Source organism: Drosophila gunungcola, chromosome 3R (genome assembly GCF_025200985.1).
Source record: "Drosophila gunungcola strain Sukarami chromosome 3R, Dgunungcola_SK_2, whole genome shotgun sequence".
Classification (NCBI taxonomy): Eukaryota; Metazoa; Arthropoda; class Insecta; order Diptera; family Drosophilidae; genus Drosophila; species Drosophila gunungcola.
The window spans coordinates 15820876-15848659 of NC_069139.1; the positions used below are offsets into that span (position 1 = coordinate 15820876).

Sequence of the window (27784 nt, forward strand, 5' to 3'; positions counted from 1 at the left end):
CCGCCTGGTAGTTTCAATTTGTAAATATTGCGAGCGGCGTTCTCGATGCTCTCCGTTCAGTCCCCCCCCCTCCCTCCTAAATTCCTCTCGGGAGTCATGTGTCCTCTAAGTGCGCATGGGCGTAAGAGAGCCCCCCATTTTGGGCTGCCTTGCTTTGAGGGAAGCGGCTGCTGTTGGCCAGCGGGCAATTCATTTGGCCAAGAAGCTTCGTGGCGTGCGGGCGTGTTGCTGAGCCGGAAAATGCGCGCGTAAACCGTGTTTGATGTGTGAGAATTGTGAGAATTGTAGCCCGCAAAGGGAAAATTGGCTGAGCAAACAAGCGAGTGTGTAGCGTGCCTGTGCCTTGTGCCTGTTCTTGCGGAGTGCGTGAATGAAGTGCCACGGAATCGTAGCGGAAATCGTTTGCTGGCCCATCGACTGGCCAGCCAGTGCGGGTAATTAACCTGGCTAATACGCCATTCTGGGCAGCTTCGGAAAAGCAAGTTATAATGGTCTAACTAACTTCTTAAAAACCCCGAGTGAATCAAGCGGCGTTTACCGCCGTAAAAGTGATCCCGAAAAATGTGTGAACCATGCGGCGTATACGCAATTTTTGCCTGTGAAACCATCGTTATTTAGAAGTAAAGCACGTGGCGTATACGCAATCTTTTGCAGCCTTAACGTACAGAAACTCGCGGCAGAATCCTTTCGCTATTTTGAGTTGTTTAATCAATAGCAAATAGTTCAGGGGAAGTTTCACATTTTTGTCCTTTGCATGCGTTTATGTCCTTTTGGAACAGTCGCCTAAGTAATTGCAAATTGCGTGCCGCAAGTTTACAAGTTATTTCCTTTCTCTCGCTCTCGCTCTCTCTCTCACTCTCCTCCTCACTCTTTTTGGCTGCAGCAATTTGGCTAAGAGCGTGCAAGGGTTGAGGGGGCTGCGGGGGCGGTTAGGTGGGTCAAAAGGCGCAGCCACACGACACCAGCAAACAGCCGCAGCCACAGCCACAGCCACCAACTTACAACCCAACCTGAATCCTGCAGCCTCGAACCACCAGCCATCAGCCGCAGTCAATGCGGCTAGACCAACAGCTCCAGCGGCAGCAGAAAGTCTTGGCTTAGATTGGGTTGGCTTGGCCGTGGCTTTAAGAAAAAAAACGTCCGTTAAGACGGCGAATACCCTGTAATAATGGAGACTTTAAAAGTTTTCCATACGAACTCCAAAGAAAAATAAAGCTTGGATTAAATAACTTTTAAACTTTCAAAAAGAGATTTGAAACCAAGTAAAAATTACTTTTAAAATCCCCCGCAACACAAAATTTTCTAATGTAATGCGCTACCGGCGGATTTTTCATTTAATGTTCAAAGCAAAGTCCCGGATTTTTGGATGCACTTCACAACAACGGAATAATTCAATGAAATGCCCACCAAAATTTGCGTGTGTTTAATTGTTTCTAATTTTAAACAAGTGTGTTTTGCTGACCAATGATTTTAAATATTTGTTAAACAAATTTATATGATTTAATTAATTATATATTGAGTTGATTTTTCCTTCTTATTGCAAAGAGAACAGCACGTTTCCGGTAAGCATTGCTTTTGCTCGTGAAATCATTTTTGCGGTTTGGTCTCCAGTGTTCAATCACAGCCAGTGTTTATCTCGACATTTTATGTTATTTTAAGAAGAAGAATGACTGCAAGTAGTGGATGTTTTTTATTTTATATTTGTTAATCTATTATTTCCATTTTTTGAAATAGGCCAATTTAAAAAGGGATTTAAATTGAACAAATTTATTGAACGATTTTTTGAAGTTTTAAACCATTTTAATGACATAGCAGTTTGACATCCTACTTTCAAGGGTATGGTTAACTTCGTTTTACACTTGGGCTTAACCTTTCTCGTCGCCGCTCTATTTTTTGTTGCTTATCGATTTTCGACGGCTGACTGACGTCGGGACTTTGGGCCAAAACTCGAGCTGTGAGCCGGCTAATAATGCTCAGTAGGTCAGCGCCGCGGCAGTTTGAAGTGCGTTAGAAGCAACAGTGGCCAAAGGCGCACTGAAACGAAACCGAAAACTGGCACAGCCCAGAAAGAGACAGGAACAGCTGGGGCGAGAGAGACGGGTCGAGTTATCGCGAGTGAGAGGGGAATACGAACCGCTGGCTCTACTTGAGGCGTATAAAAATAGCAGCCAGCTCACACACAAACGCAGTGGCAACTTCAAACGCGCTTGGCCTACTTTTCTGTCGTAATGGGCTTGGGACGTCAACTGCTGCTAGTCCTGCTCCCGCTCCAGCTCCTGCTCCTCGTCCTTTCGCTCCTCCGTGCCACCCACCACTTTTCAAAGCACCCGTCTACCGCATCCACGTTAAATGAAGCACTCTAACAAGCACGAAGAAGAACAAAAAAAAAACAATATTAATTATCAAGTTATTTGCCGCCATCTGGGTTCTTTGATAGCTGAATTTATATAAAGAGCTTAAAATTTGTTTTGTTTAATGCCATGAGTGCCCAAATCCAAGTCCTTTCATACTTATAATACTAATACTATTAATAAAATAGTATAATTTTAAAATTAATAATTTTTTAAATCTGTTAAATCAAGAAGTTAAACTAATCATCAACCGTGCACTCATTGCTTAAGATGATTAAAATTATACTTTTAAATAAATGTGAGGTGAGTTAGCTTTATCCAAATTAACCTTCTAATCGGATACATCCGAGTATAGGTAGTATTTTTTCTCCTTGTATAAACAAGGAGCCCACCTCAACACAATGGCCAATGGCAAAGCAAAGAGTGAACAGTTGCGGTAAGCAGCGGGCGAGTTGCAGGAACGGGAAGCATAGGAGCCAGCACGGCGTTAATCATACGCACCGTGTGCCAATCCGTGTCCAGCGAACGCAAAGTCAATCAGCGTTTAATTGACAGCTGCAGTCACTGCCAGATACGTCCAACAATGGGCCAAAACCCAGCAAGCAATCGGAAACAACAATTAAAACGGCACACACTGAACAGGATTCTGCTGCTGGTACGCAGCCATTTGTGTTCCCAAAAGCGGAGGATCCGCCCAAACAGAATCGGCTTGAAACGAATTTTTTGTTAATGATTTTATGTCAAAGTAAAGGTATCAATTGTCTGCGTACACTATAAGTTGTTGAAGATATGTCAACTCAAAGAGCTTAAGCAAATAAGAAAAATTTGAGGTTGTTCTAGTCGAAACTTTAGAACTAATATTTTTGTATATAATATTTTGTTTCATATAAAGTCATTACCATTATCTGTGAACAACATATCTATTCCATTTAATTAAATAACGCATTTAATTCAAGCTTTATTTGTTCTCTTTTATACCAAAATATTGAATTAGTTTAGATTAAAATAAAAAAACCTTTTCACGGTTTTCAGCCAAAGGATAAAGAATTTTGTCAATAACCTAATTTTAAACAAACGGAGAAAAACGTTTAAGTGAGAAACTAAAACAGTTACCTATTTGTTAACTTTCCTTGTATTTGATTCCAAAAGAAACTCTAATTGGCTTCATCAAACTTTTATGATGAGGGGTTATATAAAATCAACATTTTCTTTGCCGCTACACAATTAGCTTTATTGGCTGTTTCTGACCAAAGATTGTTTTTTGAAAAAAGAGGAAAATTGGAAACCGCAGAACAAGTTCAAGTCAGCTTAGGCATAGCCCTGTCCCCTCTACCAACATCCTGCCCCCATTTTAGCCATATGGCTGTCAGTGATTGGTGGCCGTTGCTGCGGCTGCTCGAAACTTATCGCTCGATTGCAGATTGTTTCTCGGCTGCCAAGTCGGCGCCGCAAAGTATGCAGTACTAAGTAGTCGCAAGTTGGCTTTTCTCCTTTCTCCCTCGTGTCATGGCATTTTCCAATTAGAACTGCCTTTTGGCCTGGACAAAAGGAGGAAAAGAGTGGGAGGAAAGCAGGACTGGTGCCAAACATGCGTGGCACGTGAGCGGCAAAGGTAAAAACTTCTCGTTTCCCATGTGCGTGTGTGTGCATGTAAATTACAAAATCGTGCAAAAAAGGTGCCATTAAAAAGGCAGAAAGAGGCAAAAAAAAAACGAACAACAGCCACCCAACATATGGGAATTTGAAAAGAACATCGAGTTGCGCATACCCTAGTAGACCTGTTAAAATATTTATACGAGCAACAAAAATGTGCCGACAGAAGGGGCAAGTATTGAATTTGTGAAATAAAAGGATGAACATGGTTTAAATACTTTTATTTTATGTCTTCCAACCAAATGCCAACCGAAAATATTTTATTTGTGTCACAGAAATCTCTTGCACTTTGAGAAAAGCCAAATATAATTAATTGTTATTTTCGTATAGTGAGCTGTTGGTTAAAGTTATTTCAATGTTTTGTTTTGCAAAAATTATATTATTTTTAGAATTAGCTTCATCATTTTCAGTATGGGAGGGGCATGAATAAATGATTAATACAGTTTTTTAAATACGAATTTGGATTCGTACTAAAGAATAAAAAAGTTTATTGAAAACGTACATTTAAATTAAAAATTCCGCAAAAAAAAAGTCTGAAGCCGGTAAGAACATATCGAACTAATTTTTTTACGCTTTTTCTTTTTAGCAAGTATTTATATTTATTATTTTCAGTTAGTAAAATGAAACCTGCCCTACAACTTTTTAAGCTTAAGTCACATTCATATGTTTTATACCTCGAATTAGGGTATTTTGCAAGGAACGTCGAATGTTATGCCCGGCAGGGCGACAATTTAAATTCTCGCTTCACGCCCGTGTCACGCCCTGCCTTTTTACCAACCCCTAACCCTCCCCTCATTCTCCTGATTTGTCGCCTGCCCTGCCCCGCTCGCATTGCGTATACGCCGCGTATTTCACACACACACGCATACCTGCACGCTCCCGCATGCGTTGCGTATACGCCGCGTTATCCGCCCCCGTCTCATGCCACATACGTGCGTGTGCTGCATAATTACAGGTGCGCTGTGCTGTTGCGGTCGTGGATGATGCGGCTGGCGCTGGCGGTGCCAGGAGCACAGTTCCCGGGCCATAATTGTCGGTTGAATGACTCTCGATGCGATAGCAATAACAGCAAAATCAGCCGCGGTGGCTACCGTTCGAATAATTTTCATCACGGCCCCATTTGACGGAGGAGAACAGCAGCAGCAGCAGCAGCAGCAACAGCAGCAGCGAACAATTGCCAACAGCATCACCGCTAAATTTCGGACATTGCGACATGTTAGCAAGGGCAAAGCAAACCAACAACACGACAACAGCAACACAACTATCGTCAGCAACATTTAATAAACCAAAGAAACCAACAGGAAAGGGGGGGAGTGCCGGATCATCATCGGGACTAGCTGCGGGCAAAGATGGTTCTCAGCACCGAATGGTCGCAGGTCGAGGTTATCGATCTGATCAACGATGGCAACGGCCTGGGCTTCATCCTCGTCGGCGGGCGCAGCACCGGGGTGGTGATCAAGGCCCTCACACCGGGGGGCGTGGCCGAGCGGGACGGGCGCCTGCAGCTGGGCGACCACCTGCTGCAGATCGGCGAGGTCACGCTGCGGGGCTACAGCTCGGAGCAGGTGGCCACAGTTCTTCGTCAGACCGGAGCTCAGGTGCGTCTGATAGTGGCGCGGCCGGTGGAGCCGACGGCCATCGATTACCAAACGCTGGCCTGTCAGGCGCCGATTATACCAACTAAGCTCCTCTCCGACCCGGAAGAACTGTCGCGTCATCTCTTCCAGAATCCGAGTTTTGCCACTGCCGCCGCCGCCGCAGCAGCCGCTGCAGCAGCGGCTGCAGCAGCGGGCTCCAGCGGAGGCGCCGGCTTGGATGTGGCCAGCCTGGTGGGTCTGGTGCGCGGCGGTCCCGCGGAGGGCTCCGAACTGTCCGCCGTGGAACCGGCTCAGTTGCAGATCAGCGAGCTGGGCGACCTGGCCGACTTTCCACTGCCTCCGATTCCGGGCGGCAATCCGCTGCTCACGGAATCCAATGCTGGCCAGCGACCTTGTCCGCGCCTGGATCTGGACATAGTGCCCTTCTCGATACTATCGCCCCCGCCACGCCCCGCCCTGCAGCTGCTGCCCCTGGAGACCCAATGGCGGTCCGTTCAGGATCAGAACCAGCACATTGAGACTGTGATAGCCGACAGCAAGCGCAAGAAGCTGTTGGCCAATGAGGATGGCGGCTCCGCTTCCGCATCCGGTTCCGTTTCCGGCTCGGGTTCCGGTTCCCCCGAAGACTCGTACATGGACTCGCCGGAAACGGAAACCTACGTGGTGGAGCTTCACAAAAACGTCTACGGCCTGGGCATAACCGTGGCCGGCTATGTCTGCGAAGAGGAGGATCTCTCGGGCATTTTCGTGAAGAGCATCATCGAAGGCAGCGCCGCGGAGACAAGTGGCCAGATCCAGATCAACGATCGCATTGTGGCCGTGGACGGCAGGTCTCTGTCCGGGGTGACCAATCACCAGGCGGTGGAGCTGCTGCGCAACACCGACATCGTGGTTCATCTGACTCTGGAGCGGTTCCTGAGAGGCCGGAAGTATGAGCATTTGCAAGTGGCCCTAACGGAAATCAAAGGCAGCAGCGCGCGCTCCGTCCTGGACAGAAATCAGGACAAGGATCCGGACCAGGAGTCGCAGCTATCCATGCCCGGGTCACCCTCGATAGCCACGCTGAGCTGGCTGCCGCCCAAATCTCTGGATGCCGACTCAATAGCCACCGAAGGCGACGAGGTCGTGGATGCGGAGGATGTGGGCGTTTCGGGGGCGGAGGATGAGTGCCTCGAACTGCCATCTCGGGACACCGTGGAGTCGAACATGTCGCACGTGCTGGACCGCAGTGATCACAGTGGCGGCGGAGTGATAAGGCCCAAGATCAGTCCCATAGCTCCGCTGACCAATGGCCGCAGCTTAAACCTGGCCGATGACAGTGGCAATGACACCGATGAGCAGTGTCCAGAGCCGGAAGCGGAAATGGAAACGGAAACGGAAACGGCAAGGGCCAAAAAGGTATCGAAGCCGGAGTCGGAGCGGGGTATCACAGAGCTTGAGGATCTGGACACCGATCCCGGCCAGATGCCAACGCCCACGAACGAGGCGCCTGTGAAAGTGGCCAGCCCGACCGCCGCCTCGCTGCGCGTGGCCTGGAAAAGTGAGTTTCCCGACAGTGAAATTATAGTTGCCGAAATAAATAAACTTTCAGGTCTAGGGATCAGCCTGGAAGGCACCGTGGACGTGGAGTGCGGCATTGAGAAGCGTCCGCACCACTATATCCGCTCCATACTGGCCGACGGGCCGGTGGGGCGCCAGGGCATCCTGCGGCCGGGAGACGAGCTCCTCCAGGTGAACGAACACAAGCTCCAGGGCTTGCGGCACACCGATGTTGTCAAGATCCTCAAGGAGCTGCCCGCCAGGGTTAAGTTGGTCTGCGCCCGCGGCACTCGCGTTCCGTCGGTGATAAATACCTCGCAAAACCCGGAGGCCTTTGAAACGCGCAGCCTTTTGCCCGGTGGCCACCAGAGTCTCCAGAACCTGCTGAGCAAGGCCCAATCGGAGAGCTCTCTCTACACGTCCAGCACGGCGACTCTAACGGATGCAGGCGCAGCTGGCGGCGGAGCAGGAGGATCGGGGGGGAATGGAGCAGCTGGAGGAGCTCGCTCCAAGTCCCTGGAAAACGTTTCCGGGCTGGCGCTGTGGAGCTGCGAAGTGACCGCCGTGGATATCGAGAAAACGGAGCAGGGATTCGGGTTCTCCATCCTGGACTACCAGGACCCACTGGACTCGGAAGGCAGTGTGATCGTGATTCGCGGCCTGATACGCGGTGGTGCTGCAGAGGCAACCAATGAGATCTACCCGGGCGATCGCCTGATGAGCGTCGGCGACCGCCTGCTCCAGGGGCTCGAGCTGGACGAGGCGGTGTCCATCCTGAAGGCCATGCCGCCGGGACTCACCCGCCTGGGCATCTGCCGACCCCTCTCCGCCTCGGACAGCAACAGCAACAGCAATATAGCCTCGCCGCTCGGCGATTCGGCCAGCACATAGTGGCAACCCCTCCCCGACGGCCATCAGGAGTCGGATACACCATTGGAATCGGTATCGGTATCGGAAGCGGAAGCGGTAGCTGATCAGGAACTGGAGCCGTTTGCAATATGTGAGTACTTCTTTATCTTTACGTTACAATATAAGTACTACTTTACTACATTACAAAAACTACTTCAGAACTAGCAGAAAAGTGCCCAAAAAGCTGCAGTTCTAATTCTATAACTTTTCTTATAGACATCCGATCTAAAAATGCAATCCCTTGAAAGGCTTGTGGCTTTAGTCTCTAAAAATCTGCATTTAAAAATAGGTTTGTAATATCGGAACGATTTTTTATAATTTTAATGATGTAACCCCTTTCTAAATTTCCGAAATATGACTTTGCAGAAAAGTGGCAAAAAAGCTGCAGTTCTAATTCTATAACTTTTCTTATAGACATCCGATTTCGAAGTGGTATACCTTTAAAGTCTTGTGGCTTTAGTATCTAAAAATCTGCATTCAAAAATATGTTTGTAATAACAGGGCGATTTTTTGTAATTTTTATGATATAACCCCTTTCTTAATTTCCGAAAAATGGCTTTGCATAAATGTGGCCAAAAAGCTGCAGTTCTAATTATTTAACTTTTCTTATAGACATCCGATTTCGAAGTGGTATACCTTTAAAGTCTTGTGGCTTTAGCCTCTAAAAATCTGCATTTAAAAATAGGTTTGTAATATCGGGGCGATTTTTTGTAATTTTAATGATGTAACCCCTTTCTAAATTTCCGAAATATGACTTTGCAGAAAAGTGGCAAAAAATCTGCAGTTCTAATTCTATAACTTTTCTTATAGACATCCGATTTCAAAGTGGTATACCTTTAAAGTCTTGTGGCTTTAGTCTCTAAAAATCTGCATTTAAAAATAGGTTTGTAATATCGGGGCGATTTTTTGTAATTTTAATGATGTAACCCCTTTCTAAATTTCCGAAATATGACTTTGCAGAAAAGTGATCAAAAAGATGAAGTTCTAGTTCTATAACTTTTTTTAAAGACATCCAATTTCGAAGTGGCATGCTTTAAAAGTCTTGTGGCTTTAGTCTCTCAAGTTCAACAATATTACATTGTTTGAGATAAAATATGCGCTAGGAAAAAAAATTTTACAAGCTACGTTGTGTGATCCTGAATTTAAAAATGTGTTTATCAGCATTTTACTGACTTTAAACGAGCCAATTTGAATTCGATTTAAAAAAGCAAATAAAGGAAAAAAGATTCAATTATAAACTTTTCGGAAAGTTTTTGACTGATTGGTGGCGCGCAGCTGCTACCAAGAGTCAATATGAATGCGAATGGTTATTGAGAATGCCGGGTCGCGAGTTGATATTAAATTGTCACCTGTCAAACCTGTTGTGAATTTCCCTTCCGGATTTTTCCTTTCCCTTTTCTCTGCTTACAGCTTTAATCAAGTGGCAGTTTATTTTTGCTTGCGTGAGTATTCATGAATACCTTTTTTGGGTCTGGAGTTTCAACCTGACAAATGCTGCCACATCAGTGAGCCCCCAAGTCAATTTCCTGATACCATTTGGGGTTAGCCTATATATACATATATATGAGATTTCGTTTTTAATTGTTGCCCTTGGTTACGCCCAAAAATCATTTCAAAAAGGTTACGCCCACCATTGGACAGGAATCAGAAAATAAATGTGTAAAGGGCCATTGTCAAATGGATGACCGCTTAATATGCTTTTGAAGTAGTTCATTGCTCATACGCCCTGTACGGTAAAAACAAAGCTTACCGTCTGCCTCCTTCCCATCTTATTCAAAAAAATATTTTTAGATATTGACCGCAACCTTTTCGTGTGGCTAATTTGAAGGCAACCTTTCTGCCTTAATGTCTACTAAATGTTTAAAAATAATTTGTTTGGGCTGTTGCGAGGGGTATATTAAAACTAAAGTTTGTGAAAAATGTAAAATCGATTCGGGACCATGAATAATATTTGGGTGCGCTTCAGAAAGCAAAATTCATATATTACTTGGCCTAATAAAATTTCGTTTGGTAGATTCTTGCCCAGTTTGCCCTTAACTTGCTTAATTTTTGTTACAAGCTTACCCACACTTCTCTCCTTGTTTAATTCATTACATTTGTAATTAAACAACGGAAAATTGTGTGGCATATGTCAAATATGCTGAAAACTTGTAATACCCAACACCTAAAATGCTAGGACTAAGGGGGAAAGTGTCCTCCAGGAAGCTGGGTCAAAACTTTCCTTCACCCACTTACGAATACGAAGTTTGGTCCACACAGCTTGGGGCCCTCTTCACGCGTTGATAATTTATGCGTAGATATAAATACAAAACTTTGACAAGAGCTGGACGAAGGATAAACTGAAAATTACCACTAATCTCCTGGGGTCGACATTTTCTCTTCATGTTAGCCTCATAAATAGTAATTATCTTAATTGGCTCTAGCCGTTCGCATTCATAATTTACAATTTGTCTGACTGGCTTGGCTTTTGTTTATAAAATCATTATTTAGCGATAGTTGGTCAGCATAAATAATAAGGGAAAACAAGTTCTGCTGCCTTGGCCAACTGGCAGTCAAGTTGCCCGATGATTTATGCATGTGGCGATAGCGAAAAGTTCTTTTCCTCAAACTAGTTGAATGGTGGGAGGTTCTAGGTGCGAATCCAGGTGCTCTGAAAGGCGAGCAAGTGGCGGTTGAATAATAAAACCACAACCAGTAATTATAAAAATGTTTGGTACATGTGCAAAAGCCGACGGGGAAATTTTTTCAATTTAAGTATATATATACAGCACACAGAAGCCGTATAGAGTTATATGTACCCACGGATATTTATGCTAGTGTGTGTAAATATTTGGGTAGATAGTCGTTTGTTGTTGTTTGCCCGTTTAATTAATTGGCTATTAAAAGTGTTGAAAATTGAAAACAAAATTTAACGCCGCTGCAGCAGCAACAGCAGCATAAAAATAGCTCACCCTGACCCCACCAGATTTTGTGTGTAAAAACAGAAAAATAGCTGCGCAAGCAAATTGTTCAAATTAAACTGGAAGTAAGAAATTACGTGTAAATGCAGGAATTAAATACTGTAACCACATCATTTAATTATTTTGGTTTTCATCCCATCCACTATGTGAGAACTGTTAAATAGGGAAAGTAAATTTCGCTGAGTCAATACCCGGGTCATAATTCTCACACAATAAGCAAATTAAATGCTTCACAACAACCACATGTTTTCGTTGGGTGCCTCTGTTTACAATGACGTACAAAATATTTACGCAACCAAAATATAATAAGCATAACAAATAACATTTTATAAAGGTATTAATGCCAAACTCTAGCAGTTTATGCCATGGCATAGTTCATGCCTTTTTTGTAAAAATAGAACTGTAAGTCATATGAAAATTATCAAACTAAAATTTAATTGCTGTGATCTATTTTTTATTAAGTATCTGATATATAAATCTTTTCTATGTTGTTTTTTTGCCTATAAAAACTTAAATTGATTATTAAAACTAATTTATTATGGTTATTAAGAGTAAAATACTTTGATTTGCAAAACTCGCAAAGCAATTATAATTTATTCATAAAGATAAATTGGCTGAATATGCAGTTTAATTTAAGTTATCTACCATAACCAATATATTATGAAAAAAAACATTTTTCTGATGATCTAGCTGTTTTAATGACGGCCTTCACTAACATTTTAATTAACGAGACTTGCATCATGCCCCAGAATTTCCAAAATCATGAACTGTTTACAGTTGGCAGCTTAGCAAGCCTGATTCGCAGGCGTTGCATTTTAAATCAAATTAATGTAAACAATTGCAGAGATGTCAGGTGGTTGGACATTCTGCCAGTTGGCTGCAGCACCGATAATAATGGTTCAAGAACGACTGACAGACGGGGCAAAGGCTGGGTGATTTGTGTTTGTGGCGTTCCAATTTTGCAAATGTAAATATGAAATGAAATACCAACATCATAATTCGACTGGCGAATATGTGTGGGCGATTAATCCTAGAGCTTCTGTCTTTGTTGCAAGGCACTTTCGTTTGCATTTCAGTTTCAATTTGCTGATTGCTTTGCCATAGAAAGCCTCTTAAAGAAATTACCCAAGGAATTTATAATTGAGTATATTAAGTATTAATTTATTTGCCGAAATACATTTCTCCTTTAAGCTTGTAAAAGAAAATAATTAATCACTGAAGGACAATAAGCGTTAAAAGAATTTCATCATATTTCATATTAACATAAATACAAGCTGAAGGGAATGCAACAATTTTAAGTTTGCAAGGATAAACAAATTACAAAAATATTTAGGTTTTTCTTTATTTTTTATGAAAGTACATAAATAACTATATGTCCCATTTTACAAACCTAAATGTAGCCAAAAAAATAGTTGCATTTCCTGTATTTAGAGTTTTTTCATTAAAATGGTTCTGAGCCTGATTGCCGGTTCTTCGAGGATATTTGCGCTTACGAGTATAACAGACTGCAAAAATAATTACGGCAGAACAAAAAACTCATTAAAACGCATTGCACACACCGCAAACATTGCCATCAGAGAATGTGAGTGAGTGAGCTTTCTAAATTTCCACAGCCTTGTCCGCGTCTATGCCATTTCCGTTTCCGTTTCCTTCGCCCAGAATTGTGGGCCATGCATGGAAATCTATCAACGTCTGTGCCTGGAAGGCACTCTCCCAGTTTTTCATGCTGGAATGCATTTATTCGTGCACAGAAAACAATTGAAATCGACTTTTTATTACAGTCTTTGTGCTTTTAAAAGCAGTGCCCCAAATATCAATCTTAGCCTGATGGTTCTTAAAACTTAAATACTATACTATATTGTAGTTTATAGGATTAAATACAAAACTTTTTTTTTACATTGCTGTTTAATTTATATTACATTTCTATCTTATTTGAGTTATTTTTCAACAGCGAGATTTGGCTACTAGTTCATAAAGTCAATGTTAAGTTTATGTATTGTTTTGTATCAAACAAAAAAGTTATCAGTTTAACTAAATTATAATAGTAATTTGTATCATATTTTTTTTTTCAAAACTCGGATGTAAGCACGTAAAGCGGGCCCTAGCACAAAACACATTTGTTTAACGCAACAATTGTGTAGATAAGGCAGCTGCCGGATTCAGAGGAGTGGCATGGTGGAATGGAGAAACAATAATGGGGCAAGAGCATAATACAGAAAGCGGCAAGGAAGCCCATACCCCCATTATTTTCCTCTGAACATTAGCCACCGCCCTTGGGTCGCCCTCTTTGTAATTTTCTGTGCATGAACTTCAAGCTAACACTTAGCAGGAACAGCCAACAATCACAACAACAGTTGCTGGCTTTATCTTGGCATATCGACAACAAGCTCGTCATCCCGTGCTTTGTGAGTCCCTCTCATCACCCATACGCCCCGTTTGCTTAGTGCACTCTCGAATTCGTCGAGAATGAGCTTGGCTGCAGTTTATTTTTTTTCACTGAGAACCCTTGACTTTTTTCCTCTATGGATATGCTCTACTTACACTCTCTATTAATGCAAACTTTACAAGTATTAAAAACCAATTTCCATATTTTTATCAGCAAAGTTTTCAACACGGTTAAACCGCCATTTTTAAGAATCTACATCAACCTAAAAGTATTAATTTCTATATTCTAATACTTTTGCATCGCCTTTTCTTAGTGAGATCTTAAGGATTTTAAAATTTGTTAAAGTCAAATTTGTGCGTTAGTATATTGTTTCATAAGGATCACATTAAAATCTCGGGAAATCTAGTTAAAAGATTGTAAAATTCTGAAAAATATGTCTTATTCTTTGCAATGTTTTAATTAAACGCTGATAACGGCAAACACAAAACCCGCTAATTGTAGTCTTCATTTTTTCATTCTTCTGGTGTTTTTGAAGTTATTTTATCTTATTTTAAGGCACAGCACTCGAGTGAAGTGCATAAATTCGTATCGAGTGGCGCTCGTTCTCGCGATATTTATCTGGCCTGTCGCTTATGGCCATTAATATGCCAGGGCCTACTTAATAAGCACGAAAGTGGGAAGGCAGCGCTTTAAAAATACATAAAAATTAACTGCTGACGCAATTGCCAGGGGAGGAAATTTGAGCAAGGCGCACAAAGTTGGCGGTGGATGAGCTTCAACAGCCGTTGCGCTGACGCACTCACTGCTCATAATTCCCATAATTGACAATGCCACTAGGCCCCCAACCCAACGCCCTTAATTTCAGACCCCCAACCCCAAGGTTGTCATAAAATTTGTAGCTGGCTCAACTGGCAGCTTATAAATATTTGACGATTTGCGTTCGCTGACTCGTCAACTGATTTACTTAACTTACTGAAATACAAATTACCGAATGCAGTTGCCACGCCCCCTGATGGCTGCCCTTTATCCAGTTTGTGGGGCCGCAATAAATATTGTAAATAAATTGCGAATTCCGTGGCCCTCAGAGTCCGTATTGATTTTTCTCTGACTTTCTCCGTACTCTGTGAAAAACAAAGGGGAAACATATGTTTTCATATTTAATTACACCCATTCCACAGTGAGTGTGTAAAGGGGCACGTGTGTGTCTTCTGCGTGAGTGTGGGTGTGGGGATACTGGTGAGTGTAAGTGTTTTATGAGTTTTTCGAGTGCGTCTTTTTGCGTTATGGTTATGGCGGACAGGTTGCAAGGTAGCAAGTGTCGATGTCAGGTCGTTGGCAGACTGCATCGGTGGCCAGAAATGTTGGTCGGTATAATTTGGACGCACTCTTTACACACATTTAAGAACAAATGACTTTTCACTTATCTTTTGTTATTAAAAGATAACAAATATAATTATTTCGTTCTATGTCACAAACTCTATAAACAATAATAAACTAAGCAACTAACTTACCTAGAATACTCTAGCTTTCCTAAAAAAATTTGCGATTATATGCATATTAAAAACACAAAATGAAGTAGAACAAATGTATTTCATAATGTCTCTTAAGCAGCGTGTGATAACGACCTACTAAGAAATGGCTTGCCCTTTTGGAAAACTATAGAGGAGACCCCAAAGTGTGCTTACTCCAACGTTGATTTGGCTCTTTCAGGATAATTAGGTTTGTTACCTTGCCAAATGTGAACCAAGTGGAAAATTGCGTGCATTTGTTCTTAAAATGACTCTTAATTGCAGTGCAAACGGGCCGCGAAAACGTTCCTTTGGCTGTTTTTGCACTCGCTCACCTGTTCACCGACTTACCTGCACCGACCACCGAACACCGCCCACCCCGTGACCTCAGCCACCCCCACAAATCCCCTCTTTAAGCCCAGCCCGAGTTTTTGGTGCTGCATGCGAGGCCAAAATGTTTCCAGCCAGATAGGCCAAAATCAAACACACACGCGACGTCATCGAGAGCTCATTGTGCATGCCAAGATTACCGCACAATTTTCCTGACAGCACTCCCCCTTTTCTGCCCTTACCTTTCCAAAGTTTACGCATTTACTATACAACCGATGGACCAGAGATGGTCTGCGGTATAACAGCTTTAGCATCAATTTTTAAAGTTATTCATTTGTTTTAAACAGTACAATATATAACAAAATTGTCGATGAATGTTCCAATAATAAATCTGTCATGCTTGAATACTATTATTAATATTGAGTTATAACTTATAAGAGTAAGATAAGGTTTCAGTATTTCTTATGAATTTTTGGTAAAACCGTAAATTGATACAAATTTTGCACCTGTGCTAGCAGCAACGAGAAAGCAAAAATGAGAGGAAAAAAAGTAAACAAATATTTGAAATTGCTTGTAAAAAATAAATATTTTTGAGTTTTGAGCAATTAAAATTAATATTTTTTTTGTTATAATGCTGCTCTTTCCCTCTGGCTAGTTTTGTTGTGTCTTCCGCTCCGGCCGCTGTTGCAATACTTTTCCCTTAACGATACTGTTACAGCTTTTGGTCTAAGCCCACAAAAACATACCAAATGCATGACCATTTAAATTGAATATCGCAATGTCACAAACTTTAAAACTATTTTTGTGATATTTAAGTCCAGAATCTCTACGATCTTGAAGCAAAAAGTAAAGTTATTTCCTTTTTTTTTTAAACTTATTTACTAATATTTTTAAAAAATTATAATGTGTTAACATGTTTTGCAGAGATGTAAACAGTAAGCATCTTGGTTGCATTTATTTAGGTGTTATTCGGTGTTATTCGGAAAGTACGTGTTGATGTTGTCGCCCCCATCCTGAACTCAACTTCTACTCTACTCTTCACACCCTTGTCGCCTTTTTTAATGCTATTTCACAGCTATTGTTGTTGCTGTCAACGCGAAAATGCTTTTGACATAACGGTATTGAATGAAGATGTATGGGAAAACCAAGATGATATGTGTATGTTTGTATGTAGTGTCTATATGCCATTATGCATACTTTATTCAGATATAGTCACATGCATTTTACATAAGAAAATCCTTGCACAGTAAAACTTCTTGAAGTCAAACCTTTTTTTAATGTTTCTGTAAGCCGAACTGCATGGAAAGGGTCACAAACATTGAAACCTTTGTTTTTAAAATTTAGTTTCCAAAAAGATTGTACAATAAAGAATTAATATTTCGTTCAGAGTTCTTAAACTATAACAGCTGTGCCTTCTTCACAGAGACTATTTCGTTTAAATAACCTTGTTGCTATCATGCATCAAAATTATTAAAATTTCAGTTACCACTTGTAGTTAAAACCCAAAAACTACTAATCTACGGCTAGAACTACAGAGCAAATAATAATAAAAAAATATATATACAAAATAAAATATAGTTGGTTGCAGATATGGAGGTTCTCCCGTACATACACAGATGCATAAATTAAGTATACGCCGAGGCAAGTTCAATCGGTGGTTTGGTTCTGTCTTCGCCTCCCAGCCGAACAACCACTTGACAATCGCAAGCAGCTCTCTCATCTCCTTACCATCACGGCCCTTCCTTTGCCCACCTCCCCTGGCAAGTGTTTTCCGTATTTATATGCAATTTTTCTTCATCTTTTATGTATGCTCGTTGTCGTCGCCGGCTTTCATATCCTTTCCAGTGTTCATGCTCACAGTTTCGGATAAAATAATAGCACCAAGAACTCGGCATTGCTATTGGTTCTCAGACCTTAAATAATGCGAGTATACTTATCTGCTTATTTAGTTCTATAACATTTAAGATCGTTTAATTTTGCATATTTTTTTTAACCAATATTTTTGAAATAAGGTAAGGGCAATATAATTGATTTAGCACTTGCGGCATTTAAGCCTTTCAAAGAGCTAACGTATTGACCTTTGCTGTTTATATACTATATGTATTCCTGTACTTGTCAGCCAGTCGTTGCATGTGTAAGTCGCTGTAATGATATTTGTTATTTGTTTGTTTGTTAGTTTGCGTGTGCGTTGAAAGCATTGAAATGCCGTTTGTCAAACACGAGTACAGCCACCCATTACGCCACCCACTCGTGCACTTTTCTAATGGCTAGCCTGGGGGCTTTTGGAAAATTGAAGGGGCAGGGAAAGTAAGGGAATGCATTACAACTCGCTTACAACTCGCAGCGTGATTCAATTACCATGAGCTCGCTCTTGGATCACATTTGCATAGGCTTGGCCCCGAGGCGATTTCCCCCTCGCTTTTCCCTTGGCTTTTTCCCTACGCCTTTGTTTTTCCGCTTCACCCAGCTTCGCAGCCTAAAGGCAGGAAACGAAATTTTTAAGTGCACACATATGATATTTAAGTAGTTTCTGTCCATTTTGAGACTTGCTATGAAAAGTGCTCACTTATAAATTTTTTTAACTATTTGCGCTTCACATTATTAGTGTGGAAGTATGAGATTTCTTAGCATTCATACGATTTAGGTAATTCTTAATATATAGAGATAACAACTTTGATAAACACGGATTGACCCGGAATCCAATATGAATTTGTTTAATAAGCTATAAATTAAACCTGAATCTTCAGTCTAATAAAGTTTGGCTATAAATTAGAGGGACAGTCTCTGGTCAACTAAGCTTAATCAAATGTTTATAAAATATGGATAGAGCAAATACTGATTTGTGCCTTCCAATTGGCTTGCCCAGGAGTATCGTTAGCAAATACACCATGCATATCGGATCTGTTTCGGGTCTTGATTGATGAAGATAATATCTGGTTGAAAGAGAGGGCAAGAGGGAGAGCGAAAGAGAAGCCGAGTGCCAGACATGCCACACAACTAAGCCAGGCTATTGAGCATCTGTGTGTGCGTGCTCCTTAGAGCAGCTTCTCATGTTCACATTATCCTGTCATGGCTCCAACCATATAAATTCTATATATCTTAATGTAAACAGTACGCCACAAACCAAAAAGACCGAAATTGTTTGCATCTTATGCCATCGAAATAACTTTTGCGTGGTATACAGAAAGCCACATTTAAATTTAAATAGGTTTTGCCAGATATCAAATCATTGCTTTTAAGGGTTTTTGAATAATACAAATTGTATATATTTATTATATTATGTTTTAAATGGACTAATTTGAAGAAATTAAAATTAAAACAAGAAAGAAAGCAATCTATTTTAAAATAAATTAAGAAACAATGAATGATGTTAAATTTTTGCGGAAATTTTTAATTACTCCTCTAGCAGCTATATAAAAACGTGTGCCAATTTTCAAAAAAATTAAAACTGAATTCTGATTTGTAAAAGAATTTTTCTAATTAAACAATTTATTTTTAACACTTTATATAAAGTCACACACATCTCTAGAAAGGGAAACGTGTGTAATGACTTTATTTTTTATCCCAAAATAATTGCCTGAGCACTCAGGACATGAAAAATGAATTACGTGTAAGTAAGCCAACAAATCAGTTTTAGCTTAATGCAAATTTTGTGTTTCATCATTTTGTATTTAGCACATTTAATTTACGCATGACGGCAAATCCCGACCAACATGACACGACATCAAAAATCAGCGCCCCTCGTTTACACACTCCTTTCCGATTTTCCTTAGTTTTTCCGGCATATTTTGACACCTTTTTCATGCCAAATTGAATGCAAATTGAAATTGATTTTGTGCAAATTAATTTTGTGTAAACGGCATTAAATTGTCGCACCGCTTGGCTTGTACTGCGGCTGTCTGTTTTATGCGAGCACCAACAATATTCCATCCCCCTTGACTTCCCTCAACCCCTGTCCAATTTAATCCACCCCCCTTGCCGACTGATTGTGCTGCCAGTATTTGCACTTCATTTTCATATTTAAGTTCGTTTATTATGCGAATGTAATTAATTATAAAGTTTAGCGAGCATAAATTTAATGTTGCCATCACACCGACGGCTTGGCGATGGAGAATGATTCCCCTGTGGGCGGTTTGGCAGTCGGGGCTTAATCGCAAAGCCATTGGCCTTTGTGGGTCAGTGTTGACTTGACACATTTGATGGCTGCATGGCGATTAGCCGTTGTTTGCACTAGCGTAAATCAAGCGACTGTCACACGCATGCAGATCAAATTGTTTCAATCGAACAATAAATCAATCAGCGTAACAGACGTACACTCAGTTATTGTCAGATTTTCTGATTCCACTGCGGATAAATCTTATTTATTTTAAATAGCATTTTTTGCGTTGTTTTACTTACTCTTGCACAGCAATTTTGAATCGAATATTTATTAAAATGTTAAATTTAAGACCTTTCCAAGTAAAGTTTATTTAGAGGAAAATGAAGACTGAATGGTTAGCGGCATATTTGATTTCAAAAAGTGATGTGAGCAATAAGTTTGTCTTAATAGTTAGTTATATCCCACCAAAGCGAGGCTTGTTGAATCATGAATGCGTAATTCCCGCTGACATTAGCCGCTTCCACGCCCAGTTTGACTCTAAGTGATGTTTCTGCCAAAGTCTGAAAAGCCAGCCACTGTGGCAGCAGCTGTTGCAGCCACAAATCTCAAATGCAAAGAAACATTTTAATGGGTGTTTAGCACACTTTTCGGGGCCCAAAACGTAGGCCTGCACTGAATTCAAAAGCCAAGCGAAAAGCAAATCAGCTGATCCGCCCATTTCAGCCCTCGCAGCCCCCGTAAATTATGCAACATGCTTTTAAGGCACTGCCAGAGGAATAAAGGAACGCAGATAAATTTCTGCACAAAACGAGCAGGGAAAAAAACTTCCTATTTCCGCGAAGAAGAAAAGGGAAAACTCTATCGGGCTTGGATTGAAAAAAATGGATGCTAAAATCAACGACAACAGCACAAACAACCGGATTGATGCAACTAACAAATGGTTGTATACATAAAATGAGAACAGTAAAATTGACAGCTATAAGAGAAAGCGATAAACAGTTTCATAATCGTTTTAAAAATATTTCACTTTAACATAAAGAGGAATATATTTTGTTTAATTTCACTAATTTAATTGAATAGCTCAAAACTACTTAATTAAAATTTGTTCAAAATTAAATGTCTGTTTTCTAAAAAAAAATAAATAAATTATATATCTCCTGTTGTATGCAAAATTTAAGTTAACGTTAATGCAAAAGTATATGAGATACAACAAAATAAAATGTTAAATTTGTTGTCGAAAATAAGGAGCCCCATAAAAGACGAAAGCAAAATAGTTCCAAACATTTTTTTTGACAAATCCATGGGGGACCTGGGCTCGAAGGCACGTTCTTTTTCTTTTTTTTCTGGTCGCCTTTTTAACAAGTTCTCTTTCGCCTCTTCTATCTTTCACCCAACCCATTGTGGGGGCGTGTTTTAAAGTGGGTGTGGGTGTGGGTGGGCTGTCAATTTTAATGGCTGGCCATGAAATTGAAATGCAAGCAATGAAAAATTCAAGCATTTCAACATGATGGACACTGTGGCCCCGGCAATTTATAGCTTGGCCATTCGTAACAACGCCGTGCCAATAGCAACAATAATAATGATAAAACAGGCAAAAACACGGTGCATATCTCTAGCTGACAGTTGAGTATCGAGAGCCTTGACGGTCTTTTCGTTTTATTTTGTAATTAAAATGCCATTAAATTACCATTCCCTTTGTAGTGTATCAATACCTTGGCATTTTCCTGCTGTCTGCCCTTTAATTAATTATGGAAAAATTTATTGTTTTTCTATACTCTAATGCTGGACGAAAATTGATTAAACGATTGCCTTTCAATTGTCTTTGACCCCGTTTAGTAATATATGTTGCTTTTTTGTTATACTATTAATTACGTTGCTTGGTAATTTCAATTTAATATGCAAAAATATTATATTATATGTTATGATTGCGGTCAAAACTAAAATTTTTAAATTTCGTTTAATCTGACTACAAAATAATATGTAAAATGCAAATTCCTCTGCTGATGAAAGAACAATATGCAAATGGAAATCAGATATGCAATCAAAGAAAACTATTTGGAAATCCTAATGGTGAGAGCATTGATGCGGAGTGCCTAAATCGTATCTAAGAGAATTTGGCATACCCAGCTCCCATGTCGTATGCGTGATGCGTTGCTTATGCGCCACCGTAACCTGTCAAAGCAAATCTGTCTCCCTTGGCAGTTGGCTTGCTTTTATGCCAACTTAACTCAATTTGGCCTTTGATAAAGCTTCACTCGTTGTTATTGTTCCATCAAGCAAATTCGTTTTCGAAATCAGCATATAAATAAATTCACAAGCCAAATAGAAGGTAAATTAAATTTATCTACGTCAATGGCTTGGCCCAATTGCCGTTGATAAGCCCGTCAAATGGCATTCATGGCAGGCTATTTTAAGGCCATTAAAGGCAGGCCAAAGTGAATCCTTTTCTTTACTCTTTCCCTCAAATCCTCCGTCCGGATCGTTAAGGGAGTGGAAAAACAGGAAGGCAAACGACATTTGCAGATAAGGTTTCACTTCTTTTTAGGGGCCAGTCCAAAAATGAATTTTTTTCTCCTCTGCTTTTTTCTGCTCCTTCGGCTGTTTAATAAAAGTTGCGGCTGCAATAAAACGAAGGCGGATGACATAACAAGTCCAAAAGGAGCGACTCGAGCCCCGGAGATGTGAAATCTGTTGCTAAGGCCATGCGGTCATATCAACACACTCCACATGCCAGGTCTAGGCTGTCCTATTCGGCAATGGAATTATTACAGTTTTATGAGAGCCACAGCCAGAGCCAGCATACAAGGATCCTGCTCCTGTCCTTGACGCGTGCCATAAGACAATGGCATATTTCAGCATGTCAGTGGCTCTACTGCCACTTTTAGTTGTGCTCGCTCCTTGGTTGGCAAATGGAAATATGGGCGAATAAATCATTTTATTGCAATACAATTTCGGCTCTCTGTCTTTTTTTTCACAGGATGTTTATCACGCGTTTCAAACAGAGAGAAAAACTTACGCGTCAAAGAACAAGGCATTTTGTATTCCAAGCGAGCAAAAATATTATCATAAAAAAATACATATTTTGAGAGTAAAAAATAATTCAAACATATCTGAACGGTAACAACCAAAAAGCAAACTACAAATTCCTGTCAACTTTTTTCTCAGTGCACTTAAAGACACACTGGCAATTCCATATTGGTGAAGCATTTTATGCGGCCATTGGGAGACCAAACACACTCGCACAGCCGAAACTCGTTACTTCAATATTAATAAGACCGTGTGGAGGCTGTCAATATGACATGGCGCCAAACTGCTGCCACCGGAAGTTGTCCAACGGGAAACGGAAGCGTCGCCCGTGCCCAAGCATCACATTACATCGTGGGGAAGGGGAAGGAGATGGGGGAGATTGCGCATTGCTCATTTTTTATTATCGCCCAATCCAATCTCGGAACCGAGTTCCTTGGACGGAGGGAGGAGCGATTGGCTTTCGAGCTGCCACCGGAAGCAACAAGGCAACACTTTGGGCATGGAAGATTGACGGGTTTTTCGGCATGGGTTTGCTGCTGGTGGTTATATTGGCCACTTGAAGGATTGACCTAAGCCAGATTTGTGGACAGCAATTAATACTTTTATGGCCGGGGCGGAAATTTAATTTAATTATTAATTAGCCGGGCCCGGCGTATTATGGCCATTAAGCCAGGCGCAAATCCAATTTAATTGCATCGAGCTCAAGTGGCTGTTGTTTAACCTGGCCCCTTTACTATTCGCCTTCGAATGGCAAACAAAGCCGGAGGACCAAGATCAAAGTCAATGCCCCTGACCTGTCCTCACCTTCTCGCCATCGCCAAGTTTCCCACGGAGAGTTTGGCCAAAGTTTGTCCTTTTCCTGCCGCTGTCGCACCTTGAGCGTGTTTCAACTCTTTCGCCTGCACTTTGCCTTCCCAGTTGCTGAAATATTCATAATTGAAGTTTATTGTTTACCCTCGGATGTGTGCCACACCCTTGCTCCCGTTTCCCGCCCTCGATTGGTAGTTGGGACCGTTTTGATTGTTTTGTGGCCCGGAGACCGTCGATAAGTTGGCCTGCAGAAAGTTCACAAACTTTTCAGTCTTTTTGTTTTAGTTCTTTTTTCAAGCGCTCGGAAAACTTTGATTGGCGAACAAAATGGCACAAGTGATTGGACATGTGCTTCATTTATTATACTGTAAGCCTGACCTACTACTCCCCTTCCCATTATTATTTTAAGAGGTATGAGCATATTTAAATTCAATATATATTATACTACATGTTTTCATTCTTAACTGCAAAAAATCATTTATCAACATTTCAGTTGATTTAAGCTTTATGCTTTAACAAATGTCTTGGAGGATAATTGCTGTCTCTTCTGGAATAAACACAATTATTATTTGAAGCTTTTACAAAGCGCACTTGAAATTATTTCTCTATGGAAACCGCACTGTTCATGTCAGTTTTTGTATGGCAAAAGGTCATGCGTTTCCTATTTCCGTTGCCCGAGTGTTCTTGACCGATTTTTGATAAATTGCTTTTGCCTTTGAGTATCGAACCGTAATGGAAGGGGAAAAATGGCGCCTCAAGAACCCAACCCAATATTTCCAACTCGGAGCTTTAACGGCCGTTCGGTCTTCGTTTATGGGACCCACTTGAACGAGCTATTAAATATAATTGCGAGCAATTTGTGCAATCTACTTGGGATATCATTTTAAATGCGAAGCCCAGAAAAAAACCATTCCCTCATTGCAATGCTAATTGCGGAGAAAGCTAAAAAAAAAACCGGGACGAAGGTAAACATGAAAACATGAAAAGAACAATAAGCTCGAAACAATGGACTGTTTGCAATTTAAATTAACATTTTGAGTGAATCAAATAAAGGCGAAAAATGGTCAGGTGACAAAAAGTGCTGAGTGGAGCAGGCTAAATTGTTTCTGATGCCACCGTCGGCACTGCAGATGGTCAACAGATCCCATTGCAGGCCAAATAACGGTGGGGAAAACAAAGGACCAAAACCAACCCAGATTTGCATAACACGTTCCACATTGCGGTTCCAGTGGCTAAAAAAAGAAGCAAGGTCCGAGATTCTGCCACCGAACGCCCACCAAGAGACTGCGGCTGGTTTCATATATTTCAGCCTTCACTTTGCCGAAAATCCCTTCATCCACATCTGGCTGTCGCGCCATATAATATTCTAGCAATATCGTAAAGCGAAAAGTTAGAGGGCACACTGGCTTACCCTGCAGATCATTTCGTTTTTATTTGTCAGTAATACTCTTTCAGTAGTCTACTTGTAACCAAAAAAATACAAAAAGGGTACAATAATAAAAGTTTCGATTGGGCTTTATTAGTAATTTGCTTTATATTTAAATTTTAAAAATATCAGTTAAAAACAAACTAATTTGTCTAATATTTTAAGTCAAAAAGTCATGAATTTAACACTCCACAAGAAATCTGCAGGAAATTTCTTAATTTATAGTTCAAGCTTCAATATCAACCAAAAATGGACAGTCGTGACGAATTTACACTTTACTTGGTTTATTTTAATAGGAAACTGCTTACAATGTCTCAGAAACATGCACTTTTCTTTCTCCGCGAAAACGGAAAAGTGGCGGGAAAACGATTTACATTTCACTTGGTTGGGATGCTTTAGTCCGACGCCGTTTTCTGTGTTCTCTGGTCTGTCTTTTCCCCTTTTTTTCGCTGACAACCTGGTCAGAGGACTCCGGGCTGTCCAAAACCCAAAGCCAAGGAACAAGGAGCGGCAAACAAAGGCAACAACAGCTAGACAAACAAAAGTGGCTAAAAAGCAAAAGCAGCAAAAAGGCCAAAGGCGAGGCACGAACTCTCTCACGAACACACAAACAAACCCGCTCGCACTGCCACTCATAGATACATATATGCATGAAATTTCACACCCAGGGGCGGAGGTGAAGGGGTAAGGGTTGATGGGTGGTTTTCGGCTGTTTTGGGGTGCACAAGTACGGCAAGAGGAGCCGAAATGCAAATACACAAACAATGGCGGTGCGGGGGCTACTAAGCCAAGCTAAGAAGGTTTTGGTAAACAAATTTTACTGCCAACTCGCACACAAACAGCCCACACACACACAAATACGCAAACACACTTAGCAAAAATGAAGTTTTTTATTTGTAAGTTAATAGTATAATATTTCAACGCCTTCCCTTAAGGCAATACTTGTTAATACAAAATTTAAAATGAATACTGTGAGTATCATAAGTTATGAATTTTAGTTAATAAAAAGAGTCATAAAAAAAGTTTTTAAACACAAATAATCTTTGGTATTTCGAAAACATGCTATAACTTTAATTGATTTGCTTATCATAACATTTTTTTCTAAGTGTACATTTTCTGTTGTTGCTGGCCCAGGACATTCATAGTTAAAATTTAGAGAGACAGCGCCGAGAGATTTGGCAAACAGCAACAATGTTCCTACCACTGATGTTGCCAGCCAAATACCTCCCCTTACCGCCCCCCTCTTGTTACCCTCCTGTTGCGTTAATCAAGGTTCACACAATCGCCAACGACAACAACATCACCAGCAACAACAATAACCACTACAACAATGTGGGGCGTGCACGTGCCAAAATTGCCATAGAATATTTTGCATTTGTTTTTTATTTGTGTTAGCGACATTTCCTAGCCGAGTTTTTGTTTCGGGCCATTTGTTGCTGTTGGCCATCTGGGTGTTGATTAAAAAATTTTCAGGTCCTCAAAATTCATGGCCCTCTATATCCTTCTTAATACAGTGTGGGAGAAATGAAAAAACCAAGGTTTCTTTTGGTCTGTTTATCGAGTTTGTTAAGTTAAGTTTTAAAACGTATTTAAATTGAGTATATATTTAAAAGAGTTTTAGATGTAAAATATTGTATACAATTTATTCAAACAATCCATCAATATACAGTTTTTTTAGAATCTAACGTCTTCAGTCCATACATTTTTGGAAGTACGTTCAATAAATTTTAAATTGAAGATTTTGATTCCCAAATGTAGTTTATATAATCGCTTTGTTACACACTGTATTTGCCATAAACTGAGGCCAACATTCACCCACTATTCCCTTGTGAAAACCTTTTGCTTTCTGACTATTAAAATCGATTGGATTCTGGTAGCTACAGTTACATTTTGGCCGAGCCGAAGTGTTGCCATATTTTCCGGCGGGTTTTTAGGTTTGTTGAATGCCCATTTGGGTTAATAACAAATAACCGAATGGTCCATTATACGAAATGAGTCTGAGCCCTGGCCAAAAGTGTTGAGAGCTAATGGCAACGGCCCTGACAATGGCAGTTACCAAAAAGGGGGCTGGGGCTGTCAGGGGCTGACCCGTTCGCATTACCCGAAATTACTCTCATGCATGGCGTAATAAATTTATATGAGCTAATTGCCAGCGAAAGTTCATTAATTTGGGTGTCATGAACTTAATTTATTGGACCCATTTAATAATGTTAGTTCCTGATTCTGTAAATATTGTGTTAGGCTTGAGTGCCGAAAATATTATGAATATGAAGACTAGTGAGCCGTTATGGTAAAATTATTAATCAATATTGGGTAGCGATTTATTTGTCAATTTGTTTCCAAGATATACTTCACATACTCATTATCATAAAAGATAATTATAGACTGCTTTATTTATCAGTAATTTTCGTTATTTTGTCTTATTAAAAAAAACGTTAAGTTGAGGGCATTTTAAAAATTTATGTTATGGTATGCATTAAAACAAAATATCTTATCAAACAAAAGCGGAATTCCCTTGATCAGTAAACATATAAGTGGTCTTATTTTCAACCGCAAATTGAATATTTCCATCCACTAAATTCATCAAACCGTATGTGCAGCAGAATATATATATGTACTCAATCGAGCGTTATCGACAGGCTCTGGAATGATGTATTTGCTTTGCTGCAGCCATGACGACCTCTAATCTAATTTTCATATTTGTTCGCTTTGTTATTTGCAGATTTCATGACCCTAATATCGGCCATATGAAAGCACCACGACCAGAAACCTAAAAGCAACCAAATAGAGAAGTCAGCAGCATAAACCAACGAATCTGGACATTGGAACAAATTGTACATATTATATAACCAAATCCGCACATTGCCAGAATCGATTAACTATACACGAGCTAGGTAAAATTGATAGCCCCTGCCTGAACACTAAAAATGCATAAATAAATAAATTGAAAGGCACGCAACGATTCTAAAAATATCACAAATTGTTGTATCAATAAATTATTAATAACAATTTCTGCGGACAAAAAGTTGACAACATCAAATAAAGTTGAACATCAACATAGAAAAAACACACGAAATTCCGAGTGGAAGGCACGTGGAGGGGAATTTATTCATACACAAATATTGCAAAACATTTTTCCAGATTAGTATGCATATGTCGAGGCCATGATGGCAATAATGATAGCACCC

General features: G+C 40.5%; 1 protein-coding gene across 6 annotated transcripts; it reads left to right on the forward strand.

The window, feature by feature from the left end:
• The first annotated feature begins 213 nt into the window (after window positions 1-213).
• Window positions 214-27552, forward strand: LOC128261808 (patj homolog). Of its 6 annotated transcripts, XM_052995728.1 has the most exons (4): window positions 214-434; window positions 4960-7142; window positions 7194-8141; window positions 27319-27552. In XM_052995728.1, exons 2-3 carry the CDS (start codon window positions 5354-5356, stop codon window positions 8030-8032), a joined length of 2628 nt encoding a protein of 875 aa, XP_052851688.1. In that variant the 5' UTR covers window positions 214-434; window positions 4960-5353; the 3' UTR covers window positions 8033-8141; window positions 27319-27552. The 6 variants fall into 6 exon arrangements, with proteins under 6 accessions (XP_052851688.1, XP_052851656.1, XP_052851680.1 ...); XM_052995696.1 differs by having other exon boundaries at window positions 214-620; window positions 4960-8141; XM_052995720.1 differs by having other exon boundaries at window positions 214-598; window positions 4960-8141.
• The last annotated feature ends 232 nt before the right edge of the window (window positions 27553-27784 follow it).